The following is a 20874-nucleotide window of genomic DNA, read 5'->3' on the forward strand; positions in this document are numbered from 1 at the left end:
AAACAAAGAAATGTAGGGTAAAGCCCTCCAGGGGCTGTACCATTTTGGAAGGCAGGCGAGTCAGATGTTCAAATATTTTCCTGACGTGCCGTTTTGATTTCCAAATAGTCCTGCACATAGAACGCTACAGGCACAGTAGGGGAAAACTAAGCCGGAACGTGCTGGGCTGTATACATCCGGATATCTTCAACGGCACAAACCCAGCAGGGTCGAAACAGAGAAGGCAGGTACACTTGACCCGGGCTTGGGCGTCTGGGAGAGGGGATGAACAGGGCTATCTTTTGATAGCGCAGAAATAAAACAGAATCTTTTCTTTCATGACTCAGGGAACAGGGGAGGTGGTTTACTATAATATGCAGGTAGGTCTATTTTTGACTTCTTCAATGGCACGAACCCAGCAGGGCCCAAACAAGGAAGGTAGGTACATTTGGCCTAGACTCAAAGCGTCCGGGAGCAGGGCTAAATAGGGCTAACAGCTGACATTCTAGAAATAAAATAGAATTTTTTTATTTCATGACTTTCATGATAGGTTCCGGGAACAGAGGAGGCCGTTTATTCGAACGTGCAGCAAGATATATTTTTGCCTTCTTCAATGGCAGAGTCCCAGCAGGGCCCCAACAGGGAAGAGAGGGACGCTTCACCCGGGCTCAGGTATCTGGGAATGGGGCCAATCGGGACTGTCCTTTGACATTTCAGAAATAAAATCGATCTTTTCTTTTATGACTCAGGGACAGGATCAGGGAACATGGGAGGTAGTTCCAACGTGCAGCTAGAGACAATTTGTGCAGTGTCAAAAAATAAATAAATTGTGCTGTGTGTGTGGGCACGCACGCAATTGTATGTATTGGAATTAATAAGCAATCAGCCTTCTGCAAATAGATGCAGGAAAGATAGAAGAAGAAGATGATATTGGATTTATATCCCGCCCTCCACTCCGAAGAGTCTCAAAGCGGCTCACAATCTTCTTTACCTTCCTCCCCCACAACAGACACCATGTGAGTTGGGTGGGCTGGAGAGGGCTCTCACAGCAGCTGCCATTTCAAGGACAGAGTCTCAGAGCGGCTCACAATCTCCTTTCCCTTCCTCCCCCACAATAGACACCCTGTGAGGTAGCTGAAGATATTGGATTTATATCCCGCCCTCCACTCCGAAGAGTCTCAGAGCGGCTCACAATCTCCTTTCCCTTCCTCCCCCACAACAGACACCCTGTGAGGTAGATGAAGATATTGGATTTATATCCCGCCCTCCACTCCGAAGAGTCTCAGAGGGGCTCACAATCTCCTTTCCCTTCCTCCCCCACAACAGACACCCTGTGAGGTGGGTGGGGCTGAGAGGGCTCTCCCAGCAGCTGCCCTTTTAAGGACAGAGTCTCAGAGCGGCCTACAATCTCCTTTCCCTTCCTCCCCCACAACAGACACCCTGTGAGGTGGGTGGGGTTGAGAAGGCTCTCACAGCAGCTGCCCTTTCAAGGACAACCTCTGCCAGGGCTATGGCTGACCCAAGGCCATTCCAGCAGGTGCAAGTAGAGGAGTGGGGAATCAAGCCCGGTTCTCCCAGATAAGAGTCCGCACACTGAACCACTACACCAAACTGGCTCTCGCCACACTTAACCACTACACCGCACACTTAACCACTGCACCAAACTTTTATGTCTAAATGGACATTAAAGAAAAATGAATCGTTGCCTTCAACCTTTCAACATTTTATCCTAATATATTATGGGGGGAATATTGGTATGTAGAGCTGTTAACTTTGAACTTGGAAATTCCTGGAGATTTTCTATGGGGGGGGAGGGGGGCAGCCTAGGGAGGGAGGAATTTGAGGAGGGAGCTGGGGGACATCAGTGAGGTACAAAGCTACAGAGTCCACCCCCCAAAGTATCCATTTTCTCCAGGGGAACTGATCCCTGCAATCTGGAGATGAGGTGCAATCCCAGGGGGTCCCTAGGTCCCACCTGGAGGCTGGCATCTAAAACCTTCCTTGACGTACACTGAACTCTGCCAAAAGTGCATTCTAGTATGAAACAAGCAAAGAAAAAGGAAGACAGGCTTGTGTCCCCTCACTTCAAACAGAACGCATCTGAATTTTGTCTCCTGAATTTGTCTTCTCCTCAGCCCCTGAACTGACATCTTCCTCCACAGCCCTTTGAGAGAAATCAGTCCAAGGCCACCGAAACCAAGGCGCTTACACTGGAGGAACTCTGCAAAGGATGGCGTTATTTGTTTTCTCGCTTTCTCTTTTCCAGCTGGCTGCTTGGCCTTCCTTCCTCCTCTCATAAGAAAAACAAACCTGCAGAACAGAACAGGCCTCGGTTCTGCCAGACTACAACTCCCAGGATCCTTAAAGCTTTGCTATTATTCAGACCTGTCCATTCTGTCCTCCACCTGTCCAAGAATTAGCCTGAAGACTCTCGTTCCCTGACTAGACTTCTGCAGGGTCCAGCTTCCTCAGCTTCTCAAGACTTGTAGTTTTTGAAGGGAATGGTGCAGCTGTGAATGTCGGGGTGCTAATTCCCAGGTGGGGCTGGAGATATCCCCAAATCACAGCTGCTCTCCAGATGACAGAGATCCACCCCCCTGGAGAAAATGGCTGCTTTGGATGGTAGACCCTATGCCAGGGGTGGCCAACGGTAGCTCTCCAGATGTATTTTGCCTACAATTCCCATCAGCCCCAGCCGTTGACCATGCTGGAGAAGTTGGCAACCCTATGTGAAGCAGCCATTTTGGTAAGCGATTTATTTATATTTGTACTTCTGAGCCATCTCTTCAGAGTCCAGCTTGGAAAGTGTCACGGCTGGGGCCGGGTCAGGCAAAGTCCAGAGGCAGTCCGAGGTCTGTAGCCAGTAAGCAGGAGGGTCTGAGGCGCCAAATCCAAATCAGTGTACAAGTATCGCAGGTCCGAGGTCCAGAAGCCGAGGTCAGGGAGTCCAGAAGTCAAAAGCCAAAGTCAGGGAGTCAGGAACCAAAGTCAAGCCGGAGTGGATGCTAGGATGTCAGGGAGATGACTAGTTGCTTCCACAAAGCCTCCTCCCAAAGCCCACAGCTATATAGCCCTCTGCTGGCTGTTGCCCGTTTGGGCTAATTGCTGGCTCAGGGAGGCAGCCAGGATCCTGTCATAACTCAAGCATCCTTGCTCTTAGGAGGGCCAGAATCCTCTCAGAACTCAGGGCTCAGGGAGCGTCTTGCTCGTGAGCGTGCCGCCCTCCTCCGATCCCTGAGGTCCTGCCGGAGGCGGTCACGCACACGAGCCACCCGAGAGGGCGAGGCAGGGGGGCTGGGATCTTCTCCAGCAGGAGGCAGGGGCACTGGTGCAGGTGGCAGGGGCACAGTTTCCTCGTCAGACTCAACTTCCTCTGCAGGGTCCCCAGCACCCATGACAGAAAGGCTCGCAGTTGAAAACCACAATATGGAGTTCACAATATGGAAGTGAGTGGCAATGTGATTTAGGGTCACCGTGTCCCCACAGAGGCCAAACTCTGGCCCCCAGAATGACAACCAAGTTGGGGGAGGGGCTGAACAGCCAACTACTATCTAGGAAAGAGACACAGTGCCCCCCCCCCAAAAAAAATAATGGGTCTCCTTTTCCATTTTTGTCAAGGTACGTCTGCCTTGCTCCTTCTGTCCTTTTCGAATTTCCGCCTCTTCCTTCCTTTTCTATTACCTCCATGTCTTCCCTATATTTCTCTATACTTATGTTCAACTTCCTTCTTCTTTTTCTTCTTTCCTGTTTGCTTTTGCTTACAAGGCCAGCTGCAGGAGTGGTGAGAGGGCGGCTAACTCTAGACCAGGAAATTATTGGAGGGGGTTTTTTGGGGGGGTGGAGCCTGGATAGGGACGGGCTAGGGCAGGGACAGGGCCTCATCAGGGCAGAATGCCACCCTCCAAAGCAGCCATTTTCTCCAAGGAAGGTGATCTCTGTCATTTGGAGACCGTTTGGAATTCCAGATCTCCAGGCCCCACCTGGAGAATGGCAACCTTAGGTGGGGGCAATATGCCAGTTGCTTAGAATAAAACCTTGGAAGCATTAGCCCAACAAGATTTTGGGGGAGGGTATAAGCTTTGGAGAGTCAATGCTCCTTTCATCAGATACTAGATATATTATGGTATTTGATACTTCAGAAGTCTACACTTTGCTTTTTCATCTCTGTACGTTATTTACTTTATTCCAATCTCCACGTCCCATTTCCCAACGGACAGTCTCCAAGGTAGTTCACCAAATACAGGTTATTAGAAAAACACACTTAAAACTGCTGAATTAAAACCACCAACAACAACAACAGTGGGACACACCAAGGAAGAAGCAGGAGCCCAGCTGAGAAACTAAACTCTTTCGAAACAGCTGTCCCTAGCATTAAAGAAATACCTTTAATACCAACTGTCATGACTCATTGCCTATCAGCTGATGGCAAAACAAGTCCACCTGCAGATGAGACAGAGGTTTTGATATATGGGGGTGTGGGTGACTCCCTACATATGCAGAAAAGGGAGGGAAGGAGGAAATTACTCTGCAATAGCCTAGAGAGGACTGAGTAGAAGGGGAGGAACTGGGGTGCCAAAAGAGGAGTGTCCATGTCACACTAGCAGACGACATCACTTCTGGCAAAAACGACGTGATTGCATCAGTACAAGGTTCTAGGTCACAGGAATGTCAAACATGCAGCCCGGGGGGCCGAATCAGGCCCTGGAGGGCTCCTATCAGGCCCGCAAGCAAGTCTGCTTCCTTCTCCCTCTCTCTTACTTCCTTCAGTTATCAGAGATGGTTAAATAAAATACTGCAAGTGTGCTAATCTTTTAAGCATGTTTTATTTAAAGCTTTTTAAAATAAATAAATAAACCTGTAACTGTGTTTATCTGGGTCCTTTATAAAGTTTATGTCTCCTCTACCTGGCCTTACATTTTATGATGACACACTTGGCCCAGCCCAAAAAGGTCTCATTTATATGAGATCCAGCCTTAATGACAAATAAGTTCGACACCCCTGCTCTAGGATTTGCCTGAAACTCTATTATTAAACTTCAGGGACTGTGGTGAATCCTAGAGTACTGCCCTATTCACCAGAAAAAAAGACACTGGTATTCTTCATATCCAGTCATGAAGAAGACGACGGCATTGGATTTATATCCTGCCCGCCACTCTGAAGAGTCTCAGAGCGGCCTACAATCTTTTTTACCTTCCTCCCCCACAACAGACACCCTGCTGGGCTCTCCCAGCAGCTGCCCTTTCGAGGACAACCTCTGCCAGAGCTATGGCTGACCCAAGGCCATTCCAGCAGGTGCAAGTGGAGGAGTGGGGAATCAAACCCGGTTCTCCCAGATAAGAGTCGGCACACTTAACCACTACACCAAACTGGCTCTCATACAATCATAAAGTTGGAAGGGACCTCTAGGGTCATCTGGTTCAACCCCAGTCTTTATTGAAGGCATAATTATCAGCATTCCAGTTTACTCAATATCGATTCACTTTTTGTATTTGGGGTTTTTTTTGGGGGGGGGGGGCACGGTGATTCCAAAATTATGTTGGTACATTATTCTCTATCGGGGATCCCTCCAGGTGGCTGGAAGAGCAGTTTGTCAAGCAAATGCCCCTAAAACTGAAGCAGAATGGGGCCTGCCTATCCACTAAAGAGCCTCCAAGTTTCAAGTGAATTGGACCAAGGAGTCCAATTCTATGGGTCCCTGAACAAGGTGCCCCCCCGAGTCATCCATGCTTTGTCCAGGGCAAAGAACAGCCCAAAACACACCAAGCCAACCAACCAACCAGTGGCCAAAAGCCTCCCAATGGAAACAGAATCAATGAGTTCAACAGAACCAACATTACTAGAGAATCCCAGCAGAGCCACAGATTGATGTGGCAAGCCCAACATATCTAACACCAAACCACAGAATCCAAGCCAAATAGACTGACAAATAACCAAATAGGGAGTCCAGCCCCACAGAACCAATGTCAGACCTCAGAAGCCAAGCAGAACCCAATGCTAATGTGGCAGTGCAAGCCCAAAAGAACCCATGTCAAACCAGAGAATCCCAGCAGAAGCTCCTGGCAAACTCCCCCTATGGTGGGATCCTGTTTGCCTGTGAGGGGCCTCCTGCCCCCCCCCCCCCTGTTGCCCAGGAAACCTGCAAAAACCAAGCAAGCAAACAAAAACCCTTCATATCCTTTACCCCTATTTCACCTGACCTTTCCCCTCTATGCTGAATAAAATACTTTTGTCATTTTTGAACTTTAAAAAGCCTCCAGAGTGCCATTTCATTAATTTAAGTTAAAGAGGGAGACCTTGTCTCTTCCCTCAAGTTTCTGGTCTGAGCCAGCAGCAGAATATCATTTGTTGACAGGGTGGGACAGGCCTTATTCTTCACAAAAGAAGAAACTAGATAAATAAGGCTGCTCAGTCAGAGAGGGCCATACCCTTTACCCCGATTTCACCTGACCTTTCCCCTCTATGCTGAATAAAATACTTTTGTTATTTTTGAACTTTAAAAAGCCTCTAGAGTGCTATTTCATTAATTTAAGTTAGAGGGAGACCTTGTCTCTTTCCTCAAGTTCCTGGTCTGAGCCAGCAGCAGAATATCATTTGTTGACAGGGTGGGACAGGCATTATTCTTCACAAAAGAAGAAACTAGATAAATAAGGCTGCTCAGTCAGAGGGGGCCAGAGAATCAGAGGGAAAATCTTGCCTCAAAGGGAGGGAAGAGGATGAGGTCATCATATTTGACATACCTCTTCCACTTCCTACCCTCAGAGGAATGACTTCACCTCTTTTTTTCTGAGGCGCTCTAGCTATCTGTTTTCTTCTTCCCTGAAGAAACTATGGCTGTCCCGGCCCAGGAACCTGAGAGGAGGGTCAAAATCACCCTTCAACTTAAACCACTGAAATGGCACTGGTGCTTCAAAACACTGGCATTGGATATTCCTGAACAGTTCCAGGAATATTCAAGATCGCATGACTGGTCTGTGTATCTGAATCTGGAATACATTTGAAAAATGCCAATTAGGATTTATCAGATTGCACATCCTTAAGTAAGCAGTGGGAGGTCCCACTACAGCAGTACCTGGGCTGTTTGAAAATCTTCTGAGGGCAGCTGAGCATCTACTGAAGGAAAAAGTCACAGGGAGAAATGTCCCCTCAATTCCTCATGGATTCCCCATGCTGTAATTTGAAACACACAACATCCTTGCCCTGAAAGTTCTATGGAAGAGAACCACCTTTGCCTGTTACCTAAAGGCCAGAAGTTGAAGGAGAGGGGGAAATGTCTTTGTGGAAGGAGTACCATAATGAACACACATATGAAGCTTCCTTATACTGAGTTGGTTCATCAAGGTCAGTCTTGTCTACTCAGACTGGCAGCTGCTCTCCAGGGTCTCAGACAGAGGGTACTTCACATCACCTGCTGCCTGGTCCTTTCTACTGGAGATGCCCAGGATTGGACCTGGGACCTTCTGTATGCTAAGTACAGACTCTTCCACATAGCCTTCACCATCCCTCAGATGAAATCCTCAGACTCTAAGCCTTGTCGTTGGCCATCCAGAGGAACTAGTTGGTCACTGTGTGAGGCAGGATGCTGGGCCAGATGGACCACTGTTGGTCTGATCCAGCAGAACTCTTCTTATGTCCTAATCAGAGGAAAGTCTCGGTTCTATGCCCTATTGTCCACCCTCCAGAGGAACTGGCTTGCTACTGTGTGAAGCAGGATGCTGGGCTAGATGGACCACTGTTGGTCTGATCCAGCAGAACTCTTCTTATGTCCTAATCAGAGGAAAGTCTCAGTTCTATGCCCTGTTGTCCACCCCCCAGAGGAACTGGCTTGCTACTGTGTGAAGCAGGATGCTGGGCCAGATGGGACCACTGGTCTCATCCAGTAGGGCTCTTCTGATGTTCTTAGGAACCGTTCTGAATTACTGCAGACTGAGTTGCTGGTGGGGAGGCAGACATGACTTTTCTAAAGGACGTTTCTCAACTTGATTTTAATCATTACCCACCAAAAGGTTATGAAACAGATGAGGAAGAGCCCAGGATCGATAACTTTCCCTCTCTTACTATCGCAACACCCTGACCTGGATGACTCGGGTGATCCCAATTGCGCCAGATCTCGGGAAGCAAAGCAGGGCGAGGCCTGGTTGGGAGACCACCGAGGATGTCTAGGGTCGCTGCACAGAGGCAAGCAAAGGCAAACTTCCTCTGTTTCTCTCGTTCCTTGAACACTCTATGGCGTCGCCGTACGTTGGCTACGACTTGATAACACCATCACTACGGCAATAAGCATGACAAAACAACAAGTCTTGGAGAAGAAGAAGGACTGCAGATTTACACCCCGCCCTTCTCTCTGAATCAGAGTCTCAGAGCGGCTGACAATCTCCTAAATCTTCTCCCCCCACAACAGACACTCTGTAAGGTGGGTGGGGTTGAGATAGCTCTGACAGAAGCTGCCCTTTCAAGGACAACTCCTGCCAGAGCTATGACTGACCCAAGGCCATTCCAGCAGCTGCAAGTGGAAGAGTGGGGAACCAAACCTGGTTCTTCCAGATAGAAGCCCGCACACTTAACCACTACACCAAACTAGCTAAGTGTTCCCCGAGCGGTGAAGGAGGCTCATGGGCTGATTCCAGGATGCCTGAAAAGATGGCTCCCTCTCGCTAGTTATTCTTCTGCTGGAACGGGGAGGGACAGTGGCTCAGTGGTAGAGCATCTGCTTGGTAAGCAGAAGGTCCCAGGTTCAATCCCCGGCATCTCCAACTAAAAAGGGTCCAGGCAAATAGGCGTGAAAAACCTCAGCTTGAGACCCTGGAGAGCCACTGCCAGTCCGAGTAGTCAATACTGACTTTGATGGACCGAGGGTCTGATTCAGTTTAAGGCAGCTTCATACGTTCATATGTTCTTCTGTCAGCCTGTGAGGTTGGTTCTTGGTTGCTGCTTCCCTGCTTTGCCTGGTTGGCACGGGATGGCCTTTCTTTCTTGGGCCTGTGACTAAGAACATCCTGCCATGGAGCTACCTCAGAGAAGCGAGTTAGTGAGCAGTGTGTTTTCCGTGGCTAATAAGAATGTAACATATTGGATTTATATCTCACCCTTTGCTCTGAATCTCAGAGTCTCAAAGTGGCTCACAATCTCCTTTATCTCCCCCAGCCCCACACACACATATAAGAGCCGGTTTGGTGTAGTGGTTAAGTGTGCGGACTCTTATCTGGGAGAACCGGGTTTGATTCCCCACTCCTCCACTTGCACCTGCTAGCATGGTCTTGGGTCAGCCACAGCTCTGGCAGAGGTTGTCCTTGAAAGGGCAGCTGCTGTGAGAGCTCTCTCCAGCCCCACCCACCTCACAGGGTGTCTTTTGTGGGGGAGGAAGGGAAAGGAGATTGTGAGCCGCTCTGAGACTCTTCGGAGTGGAGAGCGGGATATAAATCCAATATCTTCTTCTTCTTCTATAACAGACACCCTTTCAAGGACAACTCCTGCCACAGCTCTGGCTGACCCAAGGCCATTCCAGCAGGTGCAGGTGGAGGAGTGGGGAATCAAATCCAGTTCTCCTAGATAAGAAGTCTGCGGACTTAACCACTACACCAAACTGGCAGTTTGGCACCCCGTAGGAAAGCCGTCCTTGGGCCTGAGCTATGCACGGAGTGGGATGAAGAAGTTAACAAGATGGCCACTGTGATTCCCTGGCAGAAAGGACTGAACCATTCCATACTCTGGGGGGGAACAAATTTTCAGTCTCCCACACATTAATGTAAACATGTGCATTGCTAGGCTAGCTCTTGTCCTGATGCACGACCTTTTCCATTTGCAGGGAATTTGTACCCAGAGGAGCATTAAGAATGTGACTCCTACCCTTCCAGCAGTGGTTCAGCCCATTCTCTCATTGTCTTATGGTGTCGGCCAGGCCCTGGGCCAAACCATTTCAGGCTGTAGGGGAAGAGATGCCATGCTCTTCATGTATCCCAGTGGAGTTGGGGGACACCCTGCATACAGAAAACTGGCACACCAAAGAGAAAGGTTCAGCATAGGCCCCATCCCTCCTTGACGTGCTATCTTTCTATGTTCAAGGGGATAGTGGTAAAGCCCCAGAAAACTTTCACCTCTTCCGCCTGCAAAAACCCGTCCGAAGATGGAATATGAAACCGGAACACCACACATGCTGGGCTGCAGTCTATCAGGAGAAGGTATTTCACACCATTGCACAGCTGTTTCAACAAGAATGTCAGGATGCTGGAAAGAGGCATGGTTTTTTGTGTTTTTTTTTTTGGGTCCCTGAGTCAGCTGTTCCTGTTCAAAGCATACCACAGCCTGCGTTGAAAAATTACAGCAGAGCCTAAAGCCTGCAACGTATCAGACCGCAATCTCAAAGCTGAAAAATGACTTGTGGGGAATATTTAAAACCTCCCTAATTTAAACAACCCATGCCAGCAGTCGTTGTGCAACCTCTCACGCTCAGTCTCTCGTTTCGTAAGAGGAGTTAATATTCCACTGCTCTCTTATATCTTTCGTTTCACTACAGTCTTATTTATTAACAACACTGATTAGCCGTCTTTCTACCTTATAGGAACTCGAGACGGCTTACAACAGGGATGGCTCGGGAGCCACATGTAGCTCACGTACATTGTGTGGATCTTGAAGCCCCCATGGCCCCATCAGCCAGCCTGGAGAAGGCATTTGTCTCTTTAAATCACTTCTCCAAGCCAAGCCTGCCAATGGCGGCTTGGAGAATGCAGTTAAAGTTGCTTTCTTTCTACCTCACCTTTCCCCCATCTGTTTGCCTTCCTTCCTTCCTGCTCTCAAACATCCAACATTGATATTTTAGGGGCTCTCAAAAAACCAATGTTCATGTCTCTCAAACATGGAATGCTTATTCTATGCGGCTCTTACATTAAGCAAGTTTGGCCACCCCTGGATTACAAGATAAATAACAATAAAACACAATAAAATTGCTAATTTAAAATCAGGAATTTTAAACTGCCAGTAGGCAGAAGAATTAAAATGAGCTGAATGCCATCCTAAATAAAACCGTCTTCAGGTGCCTTCTGAAGACTGAGAGTGAGGGAGGGAGGCACACCTCCCTGCATAGGTTGTTCCATAATCATAGGGCCACCACTGAAAAGGCCCTCTCTTCTGTACCCCCCAAATGAGCTTCTTTGGTTGATGGGATGGTCATCTTAGATCCCAGGCAGGAATGAAAGGTAGAAGACAATCCTTCAAATGCCCTGCTCCCAAGCCACATAGGGCTTTAATGGTCAAAAACAACACCTTGAATTGGGCTTAGCAATGGATCAGTAGCCAATGTAATTTCTGCAATATCGGAGTCATGTGATCGCAATAATTGGCCACAACCACCATTCCACACTAGCTGCAGCTTCCCAACACTCTTCAAGAGCAGCTCCAACGGCAATAGTCCAGTCTAGATATTAAGGGCTGCATCACTGTACCTAGATCGGACTGAGCCAAGCACCCAGCCAAAAATGAGAAGAAGCAGAATCACAGAGTTGGAAGGGATCTCCAGAGTCATCGAGTCCAACCCCCTGCACAATGCAGGAAACTCACAAATACTTCCCCCCTACACACACAAACACACCCAGTGACCCTTGCTCCAAGCCCAGAAGATAGCCAAATTCCCCCTCTCCAGGATCCCCGGCAAAACCGGCCTGAAGAAAATTGCGGCCTGGCCCAAACGAGTCAATCAGCATTTCCCTGGGAGTGTAAGAAAGGGCCACGGCGACGAAGCTCTGATGCAACCCTTCCTGCTCTCCTTCTCATGATCTGCCGAATTCAAAAAACCGAGCAGGGAACAAGGTGTACACCTCCATGAAAAACCAGCCTCAAAAAATATTACAAATGATACAAATGTTTATAAATGCAGCAACCAAACATATAAAGTGAAATGAATCATGAAACTCAAGTCCCTTTATAGGCGAATTAACACCAAGAAGATGAGAAGAGTAGTCCAAGTCATGGCAAAGGTAGGTTCTTCTAGAGAGTCCCAACGCTCCAGGACGTCTTCGCAAATTTTAAAGATGAAATAATCCAGTGCAGCAAAGCACAAGGAACGCAACAAGGCCGTACTTGATCCCCTGTTTCACTAACAAGCTTCTACGTGCTTTGTAAAACCATCATACATTTTACAATAGAGCAGAGCTTCAAAGATCTTAACAAGAAGTTCTTCCTAATGTTGAGCCAGAAACTCTTTTGATTTAATCTCAACTTGCAGGTTCTGGACCGACCTTCGAGAGCCATAGAAAACCATACCGTCCTCTGTATCACAGCCCTACAAGAAGATGGTGCTCATATCACCTCTCAGTCATCTCCTCTCCACACTAAACATACCCAGCTCCTTCACCCCTTCCTCATCGATCTTGGTCTCCAGACCTCTCTCCAAACCACCACAGGCACCTGGTTTTCTAAGCACTCCCTAGCTGCAAACCTGACTTTTCAAAGGGAGCATCATCCCATCTAAGACAGCAGAGATCTCAAAACCCTGGTCCACCCTTCCATTAACTCAAGAGGACCTCTGTCTTGGCTTGACTTCTGGTGCCATGGGAAGGGAGGGGAGGAATAACACATTCACAATTGCCTGGGGCTTTTTTTGTAGCAGGAACGCCTTTGCATATTAGGCCACACCCCTCTTATGTAGCCAATCCTTCAAGAGCTTGCAGGGCTCTTATTACATGGTCTACTGTAAGCTCTTGGAGGATTGGCTACATCGGGGGGTGGGGGGGTGGCCTAATATGCAAAGGAGTTCCTGCTACAAAAAAAGCCCGGCAACTTCCCTATTTCCTTGGCCTTCTTCCTTTTCAAAGGTGTGCTTCATCCACAGACGTAAAGCTCAAAAACAACCAAACAAACCACCCCAACTCACAGCAGACTGAACAAACAATTTCTGCAATACGGTCTTATTGTATTGCTTATTAGATGCATCATTCCTTCCTGTTTCAATCAGTTTGTGTAATACCCCTTGAGTCTCGAGGAGAACAGCAAATTATAAATGGCACAATAAATTAAAAAAACACAAATATTCACTGACAATTTACAGCCACATTCTCTGCACCAAACGGCAACAAAGGGGAGGAGTCCAGTCAATATACTTGGGAAGTGAGTTCTGCCAGGAGGGGGTAACCACCAAAAAGGCCTTGCTCTCCTTAATTACCTGCTGCCATACTTCCAGAGACGAGGTCACTCTGAGCCAATGTTAGCAAGCATCTTATTGTGTTGATTTGATCCAAAGGCAGCCAAAGTGTGGCTCAGGAGCCACATGTGGCTCTTTCATACATCTCTATAGCGACCCCAAAGTGGCTTACCACTTCCCACCTCCTGTTTTAACCTTATAATGACCCTGTGAGGGAGGTGGAGCTGAGAGTGTGTGACTGACCCAAGCTTTCTGGCACAGAGAGGATTCTGACCTCACCCAGCAATCTAACCACTGAGCCACTGTCCCGCCCCACAAGTGGCCGCAGGAGTCTGCTCTTCTTCCCCTGCCCCTTTCCTTTTGGGTGGGAGGAGCTGTGAGTGGTCAGGGTCCCTTCAAGTTTGCGGCTCAGGCCAGCTGTCCCTCTGGACCATTGGCTGAGGCCGCCCCTGGTCTCATCAGCCAGACGTAAGACCTGTCATCTTCTCAATGTTTAGATTATTGCTTTCCTGCTTCTTATCTTATAATTGCGGTTACTGCAGACTCATGAAACACTACCACCCCTTTCCTCCAGATCAGCATTTCTCAAAAGAGGGGGGGGGGGGGTCGCAGGAACCCATGGAAGTCCGCGGGGGGCCTCTAGGGGGCCCTCCAATCCTTTGAAAGGACAGAAGTCAAGAAACACTTGAATGCAAAACCCCAGCTTTCTAGGAATTAGCAGGCAGAAATTCAAGATCACCTCTGTCACCTGGTTTCCAGACCATCTCGGATCACTCGCTGGAAAACAGATCCTGGGATCCAGTGGCTCAGCCCGAGAAACTCTCATTGGCTGAAGGGCACTAAGAAGCCACAGTCCTGATCAATACTCCCTCTAAGTCGTGGAGCCTTGGGAGCAAGAATTTTACTTTGTAAGCTACTGGCTTTTAAGTTGTGAGCTACTGCATGAATTAGTTTGCTCTGGGGCCGTTTTTTCTGAGCTAAGAGAAAAATGTGTGAGCCAGAGGTTAAAAACTGTGAGCGAATTCATCTTGGAGCAGGGGTGACAAACTCATTCGTTACGAGGGTTGGATCTGACATAAATGAGACCTTGTCAGGCAAGGCCATGGGTGTACCTATTTAAGATTAGGTAGCAGACACGGGGATTTTTTAAAAAGTCATGCCTTAACTCATGCTACCCGATGTAGCCAATCCACCAAGAGGCCCTGTAAGAACAGCCCTGTAAGTTCCAGGAGAATTGGCTACATCAAGGGTGTGCGGCCTAATATGCAAAGGAGTTCCTGCTACAACCCCCCCCCCGAGCAGAGATATATACTTTTTAAAGGACCTGAACAAACATTACTAAAGATTTTTTTTAAAACACCTTAAAATAAAATATGCTTAACACAGTAGCACTCATTGGTCTTAAGCAGGGGTCCTCAAACTACGGCCCGCGGGCCAGATGCGGCCCGCTGAGGACGTTTATGCGGCCCGCCAGGTTATGGCAAAATCAGACCGGAAGTGACGTTCGACCTAAACTCGCGTTAGCAACGCACACTTCCGGCACTGGGCTGAGGTGGCGGAGACAGAGTGTGAGGTGATACCGAGGTGAGGTGAGTTCCCAGGCCGGGGTGTGTGGTGTGAGGAAGGGAGAGAGATGCAGAAGACGGAGAACTGATGGCCCGCGGCCTTGTACAGTAACGGCAGTCCGGCCCTCCAACAGTCTGAGGGACAGTGAACTGGCCCCCTATTTAAAAAGTTTGAGGACCCCTGGTCTTAAGGGTGCTTTCTTTGTATCTCTCCCATAGGATCCAGGGAACTGAGCAAAGGAAGCTCTGGCTCTTTCCCTCCCTCCTCAGGGGACCAGGAGGAGCCTCAACCAATGGAGAAAATCGAGGTTTTGCTCTGTAAAGCAAGTTGAGATGCAGAAGGAAGCAAGAGAGAGGGAGAAGGAAATAGATAAGAGCCAGTTGCTTGGGGGTCTGATAGAAGCCCTCCAGGGGCCTGATTCAGCCCCTGGGCCGCATGTTTGACACCCCTGTCCTAGAGGGAAACACTGGTCCTGATATAGATGTCCTAGTTATATTTGATATAAAATTTGACTGATTTTCATCTTTGATTCCACTGAAGGAAAGGATTGTACCGTAGATCTTATTTCCTTCATCTATATGGCACTTTTCTCCCCTGTGAGAACCCAAAGCAGCTCACAAAATCCCCCTCTTCTTTACTGTATCCTCACAACAACCCTGTGAGATAGGCAAGGCCAAGAGTGTGTAACTGGTTCCCAATATCATCCAACCAGCTTCCATAGCAACCTCTGGATTCAAACCTGGGTATGAGGGGCAGAGCTGCTTCTCTTCCTCCCCAGACAAAAACTGCCAGTAGCCCTTGCTCAAATGCCAAGACAGTTAAGCCCTGCTGTAAAATAAGGATTCCCAACTAAGTGCTTAGAGTGTCAAATTAGAATGTGAGAGACCCAAGTTCAAATTCCTTCTTTGCCATGGAAGCCTGTAGGGTGGGTGACTCTTTCAGCCTTGCCTCCCTCACAGGGTGGTTGTTACTATCGTAAGATGGAGGACAAGAGAAGGGGGTAAGACACCTTTGAGTGCCCCACGGAGGAGAAAGGCGGGGTAGAAATGAAGCAAACAAATAAAAATTAGTTTTTAACACACTCATTGACATGGAGAGACACTGTGTAGGAACGTGTCACACCAGAAGGAAGAAGCCAAGCCCCAAATGTGTTCTACAGAGAATGGAGCACCCTGGTATTATCAAAATAGATTATCAAAATCTGGGTGTTTCCCCCCACCCGTCAAAAAAGTTTGAGTCCTTGGGAAGTTTTGAGAGAAGACAATTTGAGGGTTTCCCAGCTCTTTGGGAGACAAATTCAGAGGTTACTTCGGAAGGACAGGAGAGTTCAAGGCCTCCTGTACTCCTTTCAAAGCTGCCCAGCCCAGTGTTATATCCAGAGACCTGGGTTCAAATTCTCACTCTGCCATGAAAGCTCGCTGGATGATTTCAGGTCGTTCCCACATTCTTAGCCTAACCTGCCTGACAGTGTTTTTTGAGGACAAAATGGAGGAAAGGAGAACAATGTACACACTTTGTGTTCCCACTGAGGTGGAAAGGGGAATAAATATCCAAATAAAACAGGACAGACACCACTTCATTGTAGCACAGTGATTGGAGAAGCCACGTCAGATAAAATCCTCCCTTCTGCGACTCTTCTTAAAGGAGTAGGAGCCTTTTCAGACCTTGGAAGGACACAAACCCTGCCCCCACACTCCTCATTCCTTATTTGATGTACCACTGAGATTTCACTGAGGAGGTATGTTTTGAAACAAGGCATGACTTAAAAACGTGTCCCAAGATCAGGGGTACGTCCTTTTGGAAGTGCGGGAAGACAACCTATCTCCCTTCACATGATTCCAACCCGTTTTGTATTTCAGAGCTAATAACGTTCCCTTGAAACAAAAAGCATCTGGACACCTTGCCAAAAATACTTAGGGACACCTTGGACTCTTTGATGACAGAGGCAAGAATAATCTCGAAGGACAAAAAGAGGGGGGAGAGTATAGATCTCATTCAGTTTTTTCTAGTTTCTGGCAGCTGAGAAGGGGTTAACTAAGTAACTATATTTAAGAGGTCTCCAGTTCTAATGGGTGGAGAAGGAAGGGGGGGCTTTAAAGGAGAAGGAAGGCCTCTCATTAACCATGTTTTTCTACGTCTTTTAAGTTTGTCCCCAACACTAGGACTCTTTAAACATCTGTAACCCGATAAGAGGGGTGGGGCTGTCCCACCCATTCAAAGCTGCTCACGCAATCCAAGAAAGCCCCCTCCCCAAACCATTTTAAGGCATTGAGAGGGGTGCCTCTAGAATTTAATTTCAGAATGACCTGCTGCTTCTTTTAAATGGCAGCTTCTCTGACAAAATCTAAATAGGACCCTCTCTTCTCCCCCCACCCCCATAAGTTCGCTTGCTGGCTCTTTAGGGGAAGAAGAAATCTTCTGGAGAGAGGCACAGTTTGGTAGAAGGATGCCCACACACGTCTTACGGCTTTGAAGGCAAAACCAGCAGGCTCTAAGGAATAATAGGAACCTAGTGATTCAGATTTTGGAATCTAGAAAGCCTAGGTTCCCCCCCCCCCTTTTTTTGGGGGGGAGGGGAATTATATCAGCCTGTTCTCACAAAGTTAAAATGAAAATAAATCTAGCAAACATAGGAAGGCAGGGTATACAACCACAAGGTGGGGGGGGAAGAACACTAAATCAGAAAGGCCAAGCTGAACCCCTTTTATCCGTCTGATAGTTATTTAATTTGGCTTCTTTGATGGATTTCATCAGCAGGTTCCATTCAAACATGCTATGGATGGCAGTCAGACAGATGGAAGGGGAGGGGAGAAGACATCTTTTAAAAAATCACGCCTGGTTGTCTGCCTTGAGCGAATTAAATCTGCCAATACCTTTAAAATTACTGTACTTACCCTGTCTAAACTGCATTTTTTTTAAAAAAGGGGAGGAAGAGGGGAGGCACAGTTATTGGAGGGGGGATAGGAGAAATCCACCTGCTTATCTCTCTCTCTCTCTGCATCCCTACACTCAGTAGGTTAAAACTGAAATTGGAAAGGTAGCAGTCCATCCTATTTTTGAACAACACCCCCAATCCAATCTGTGCGCATGGGGACAGAATTTGAAGGCAAGAAGGGGAGGGCACGGAGAAGAGAGCAGGCAGGCTTAGAAAGACCTCCTATCCATTTTCATTTTGCAGGGGGGGGGGGAGAGATAATCTTTTTTTCATTAAGCAGCGCAACATTAGAGGAGCCTCCTGACCCTTTGAAGAGTGGCCCATGCTCCATCTGACAGACTCTACCCCATCTAGTTTGGGGTGGGGGGGAATCAGAAATAGGCCAGCCTAAGTCTCCTTTTCATTTTTTGTTTGGGAGAGGGGATGAAAAGGGGGGATTTCTTCCAGCAGCTGATGGAAGTGTGAGGGGGGGAGAAGCAGATATTAACCAAAGCTACCTTTGAAAGATGACAATACTGGGAGGGGGGGTGGAGAATAACCAATGGAAGAGCCTTCTCTTGGGGGGGATGTTGGAGGGAAGAAAGGGGGGGGAAGCACAACAGCTTCAGAAAAACTCTTATTCAGTTTTGACTGGGAAGGGGAAAGAGGTTATCATCAGTGCTATTTAATATTCTTGGGGGGGGGGCAGTCAGTGTATATCCCTTGTCCATTTTGGGAAGCACTGGGAGAGGAGGAGGGAAGGCAAATCACAGAGAGGGGCCCACCAGCCAATACAAACTTTAAAAGACCCTCACCTAATTTTGATGGGGGTGGGGGAGGACAGGAAACAAACCCTCCCAGGCTACTTTCAGAATAATTGGGTTCTGCAGCTTGGAGAAACAAAACTAGCCATTGCTACCTAGTATCATAGAGTTGGAAGGGACCTCCAGAGTCATCTAGTCCAACCCCCCCCCCGCCCAATTTTGAGGGAACTCAAAAATACAAATACCTGGAAAGGATTTTTTTTTTCATGGGGAGAGGGAAGAATGCCAAACCTATTGTGTGCGGGGTGGAGGGACCCCCAAAAGACCCTAACCTAATTTGCGTGGGGTGGGAATCAGCCAGGGTTACTTTCAAAGTAATTGGGTTTTGCTGCATTGGGGAAAACAGTCACTGCTATTGAGAAAATAACTAATTTTTTGGGTAGGGGAGTAATGCAGGTGGGGGGCTTGTAGCGCGGTGGGAGACATCTTTCCATGCAACCTGACACAGACCCTTACCTAATTTCTGTGGAGGGGGTGGGGGTGGTGGATGGAAGAAGACAAATCTTTAATTGGTGCTCTAATTAAGTTTTGCTGAATTAGTGGGGAGGGCTCCCATCTCTCCCCGCTACCTCGAAAAGAACTTCTATGGGGGGAGGGAATGCATTATGGGGGGGGGGGCATTGCAGAGGACTCTCCCTCTCAGGGCCCCCCCCAGCCCAAAATGGAACCTGTGCACCCCGTAACCTAGCCCATGCACACTTGAGGAGGGCAGGAAAGGGTGGGTTACAGTGATGGAAGACAAATCTTTAATTAAATTTTGCTTGAACTGGAGGGGAGGGCTCCCATCAGCCCACTGCTACCTCGAAAAGAACTTCTATGGGGGGAGGGAATGCATTGGGGGGGGCATTGGAGGGCCATCTCCCCCCCCCCCCCCCCGCGTCCTGAAACAAACCTAATTCCTGCGAGGAGGGGAGGAGACATCAGTATGATAAGCTCTCCCCCCCTCTGGTTCAAAATGGAACCAGTGCGCCCCTAACCTCGCCCAGGCACCCTTGAGAAGGGAGTGATGAAGGGTGGGTTACAGTGATGGAAGACAAATCTTTAATTGGTGCTTTAAGTTTTGCTTGAATTTGGAGGGGAGGGAATGCATTATGGGGGGGGGGCATTGGAGGGCAATCTCTCCCCCCCTCCTGAAACAAACCTAATTCCTGCGAGGGGGGAGGCGACATCAGTATGATAAACTCTCCCCCCCCTCCGGGTTCAAAATGGAACCAGTGCGCCCCTAACCTCGCCCAGGCACCCTTGAGAAGGGAGTGACGAAGGGTGGGTTACAGTGATGGAAGACAAATCTTTAATTGGTGCTTTAAGTTTTGCTTGAATTTGGAGGGGAGGAAATGCATTGAGGGGGGGCATTGGAAGGCCATCTCTCCCCCCGCCTCCTGAAACAAGCCTAATTCCTGCGAGGGGGGGGGGAGGGAGACCTGAGCATGACAAGCTGCCCCCCGCCCCAAAACGGAGCCCGCGCGCCCCCACCCTCGCCCAGGCCCCCTTGAGGAGGGCAGTGATGCAGGGGGGGGGGGTCTCCTCCCACTCACCAGTCCTGGTTCTCGGCCGCCTTGGGGTTGAAGCGGATGTCGCTGTTGACATTGAAGAGGACGTCGCGGTCGCCCAGGGCCGGCGCGGCCAGCCGGTAGAGCGGCTGCTGGAAGAGGGCCGCCAGCTTGGAGCCCTGGCCCGCCTGCGCCTGCTGCTGCTGGAGGCCTCCTCCGCCGCCGCCGCCGCCACCCGAGGCCCGCCGGCCGGCCTGGAAGTGCTGCTGCTGGAGGCCTCCTCCGCCTCCATCGGGGATGAGCGCCTTGTGGCTCCCGGGCCCGTCGGCGCCCTTCTCGGCCGAGCTGAGGTTGGAGCTGGGCTCGCTGCTGAAGTCCTGCAGGAGGCGCAGCGTGTGCTTGCTAGGCCAGCCCGCCGCAGCCGCCGCCGCCTCGGAGGCGCCCTTCTGCGGCTCCTGCTGCTGCTTCGCCCAGTCCTGCGCCTCTCCGGCCGGCGGCGCCTTGGCGTGCGAGCACGAGCAGCCGGCCGAAGCGCCTCCGCCGCCGCCCGCTCCTCCCTCGGCCTCGGTCGCCGCCGCCGCCGCCGCCCGCCTCTCCAGCTTGGGCAGCAGGTCGACCATGATGTGGAGGGTGCAGGCCAGCAGGAAGAGCAGCACGATCAGCAGCCGGAACCGGCGCACCAGCAGCAGTTTCATGGCGCGGCGGAGGCGGGAGGGGGAAGGCGGCGGAAAGTGCAAAGGCGAGCGGGAGGGAGGGCGGGATGGATGGATGGAGACGCACACAGAGAGAGATTTTTTGAAAATCTCCAACGCCCGCGGGGTTTCCCGACGACCCTGCCTGGACGCGCTCAAGGGGAGCGGCGGTCTCCCTTTCTTCTTCTTTCCCGGGCCGGGAAAAAAAATAAGCTTTAGAAATGCAACAAAAAAAAAAATGCAAAAAAAAAATACACAAGCCAAGGGCGCAAATGCAAAA

At 49.3% G+C, this 20874-nt stretch overlaps 1 protein-coding gene across 1 annotated transcript in view; it reads right to left on the bottom strand.

Moving 5' to 3' along the window:
- The window catches only part of FAM20C (FAM20C golgi associated secretory pathway kinase), a 167835-nt gene extending 147211 nt beyond the window's left edge, over positions 1-20624 (bottom strand). The window contains exon 1 of the mRNA XM_060260735.1: positions 19948-20624. Within this exon, the coding sequence (XP_060116718.1) occupies positions 19948-20597 (650 nt within the window). The 5' untranslated portion in view covers positions 20598-20624. The remainder of the gene's footprint in view (positions 1-19947) is intronic.
- Positions 20625-20874: the final 250 nt, after the last annotated feature.

Source organism: Heteronotia binoei, chromosome 20, assembly GCF_032191835.1.
Source record: "Heteronotia binoei isolate CCM8104 ecotype False Entrance Well chromosome 20, APGP_CSIRO_Hbin_v1, whole genome shotgun sequence".
Lineage (NCBI taxonomy): Eukaryota > Metazoa > Chordata > Lepidosauria > Squamata > Gekkonidae > Heteronotia > Heteronotia binoei.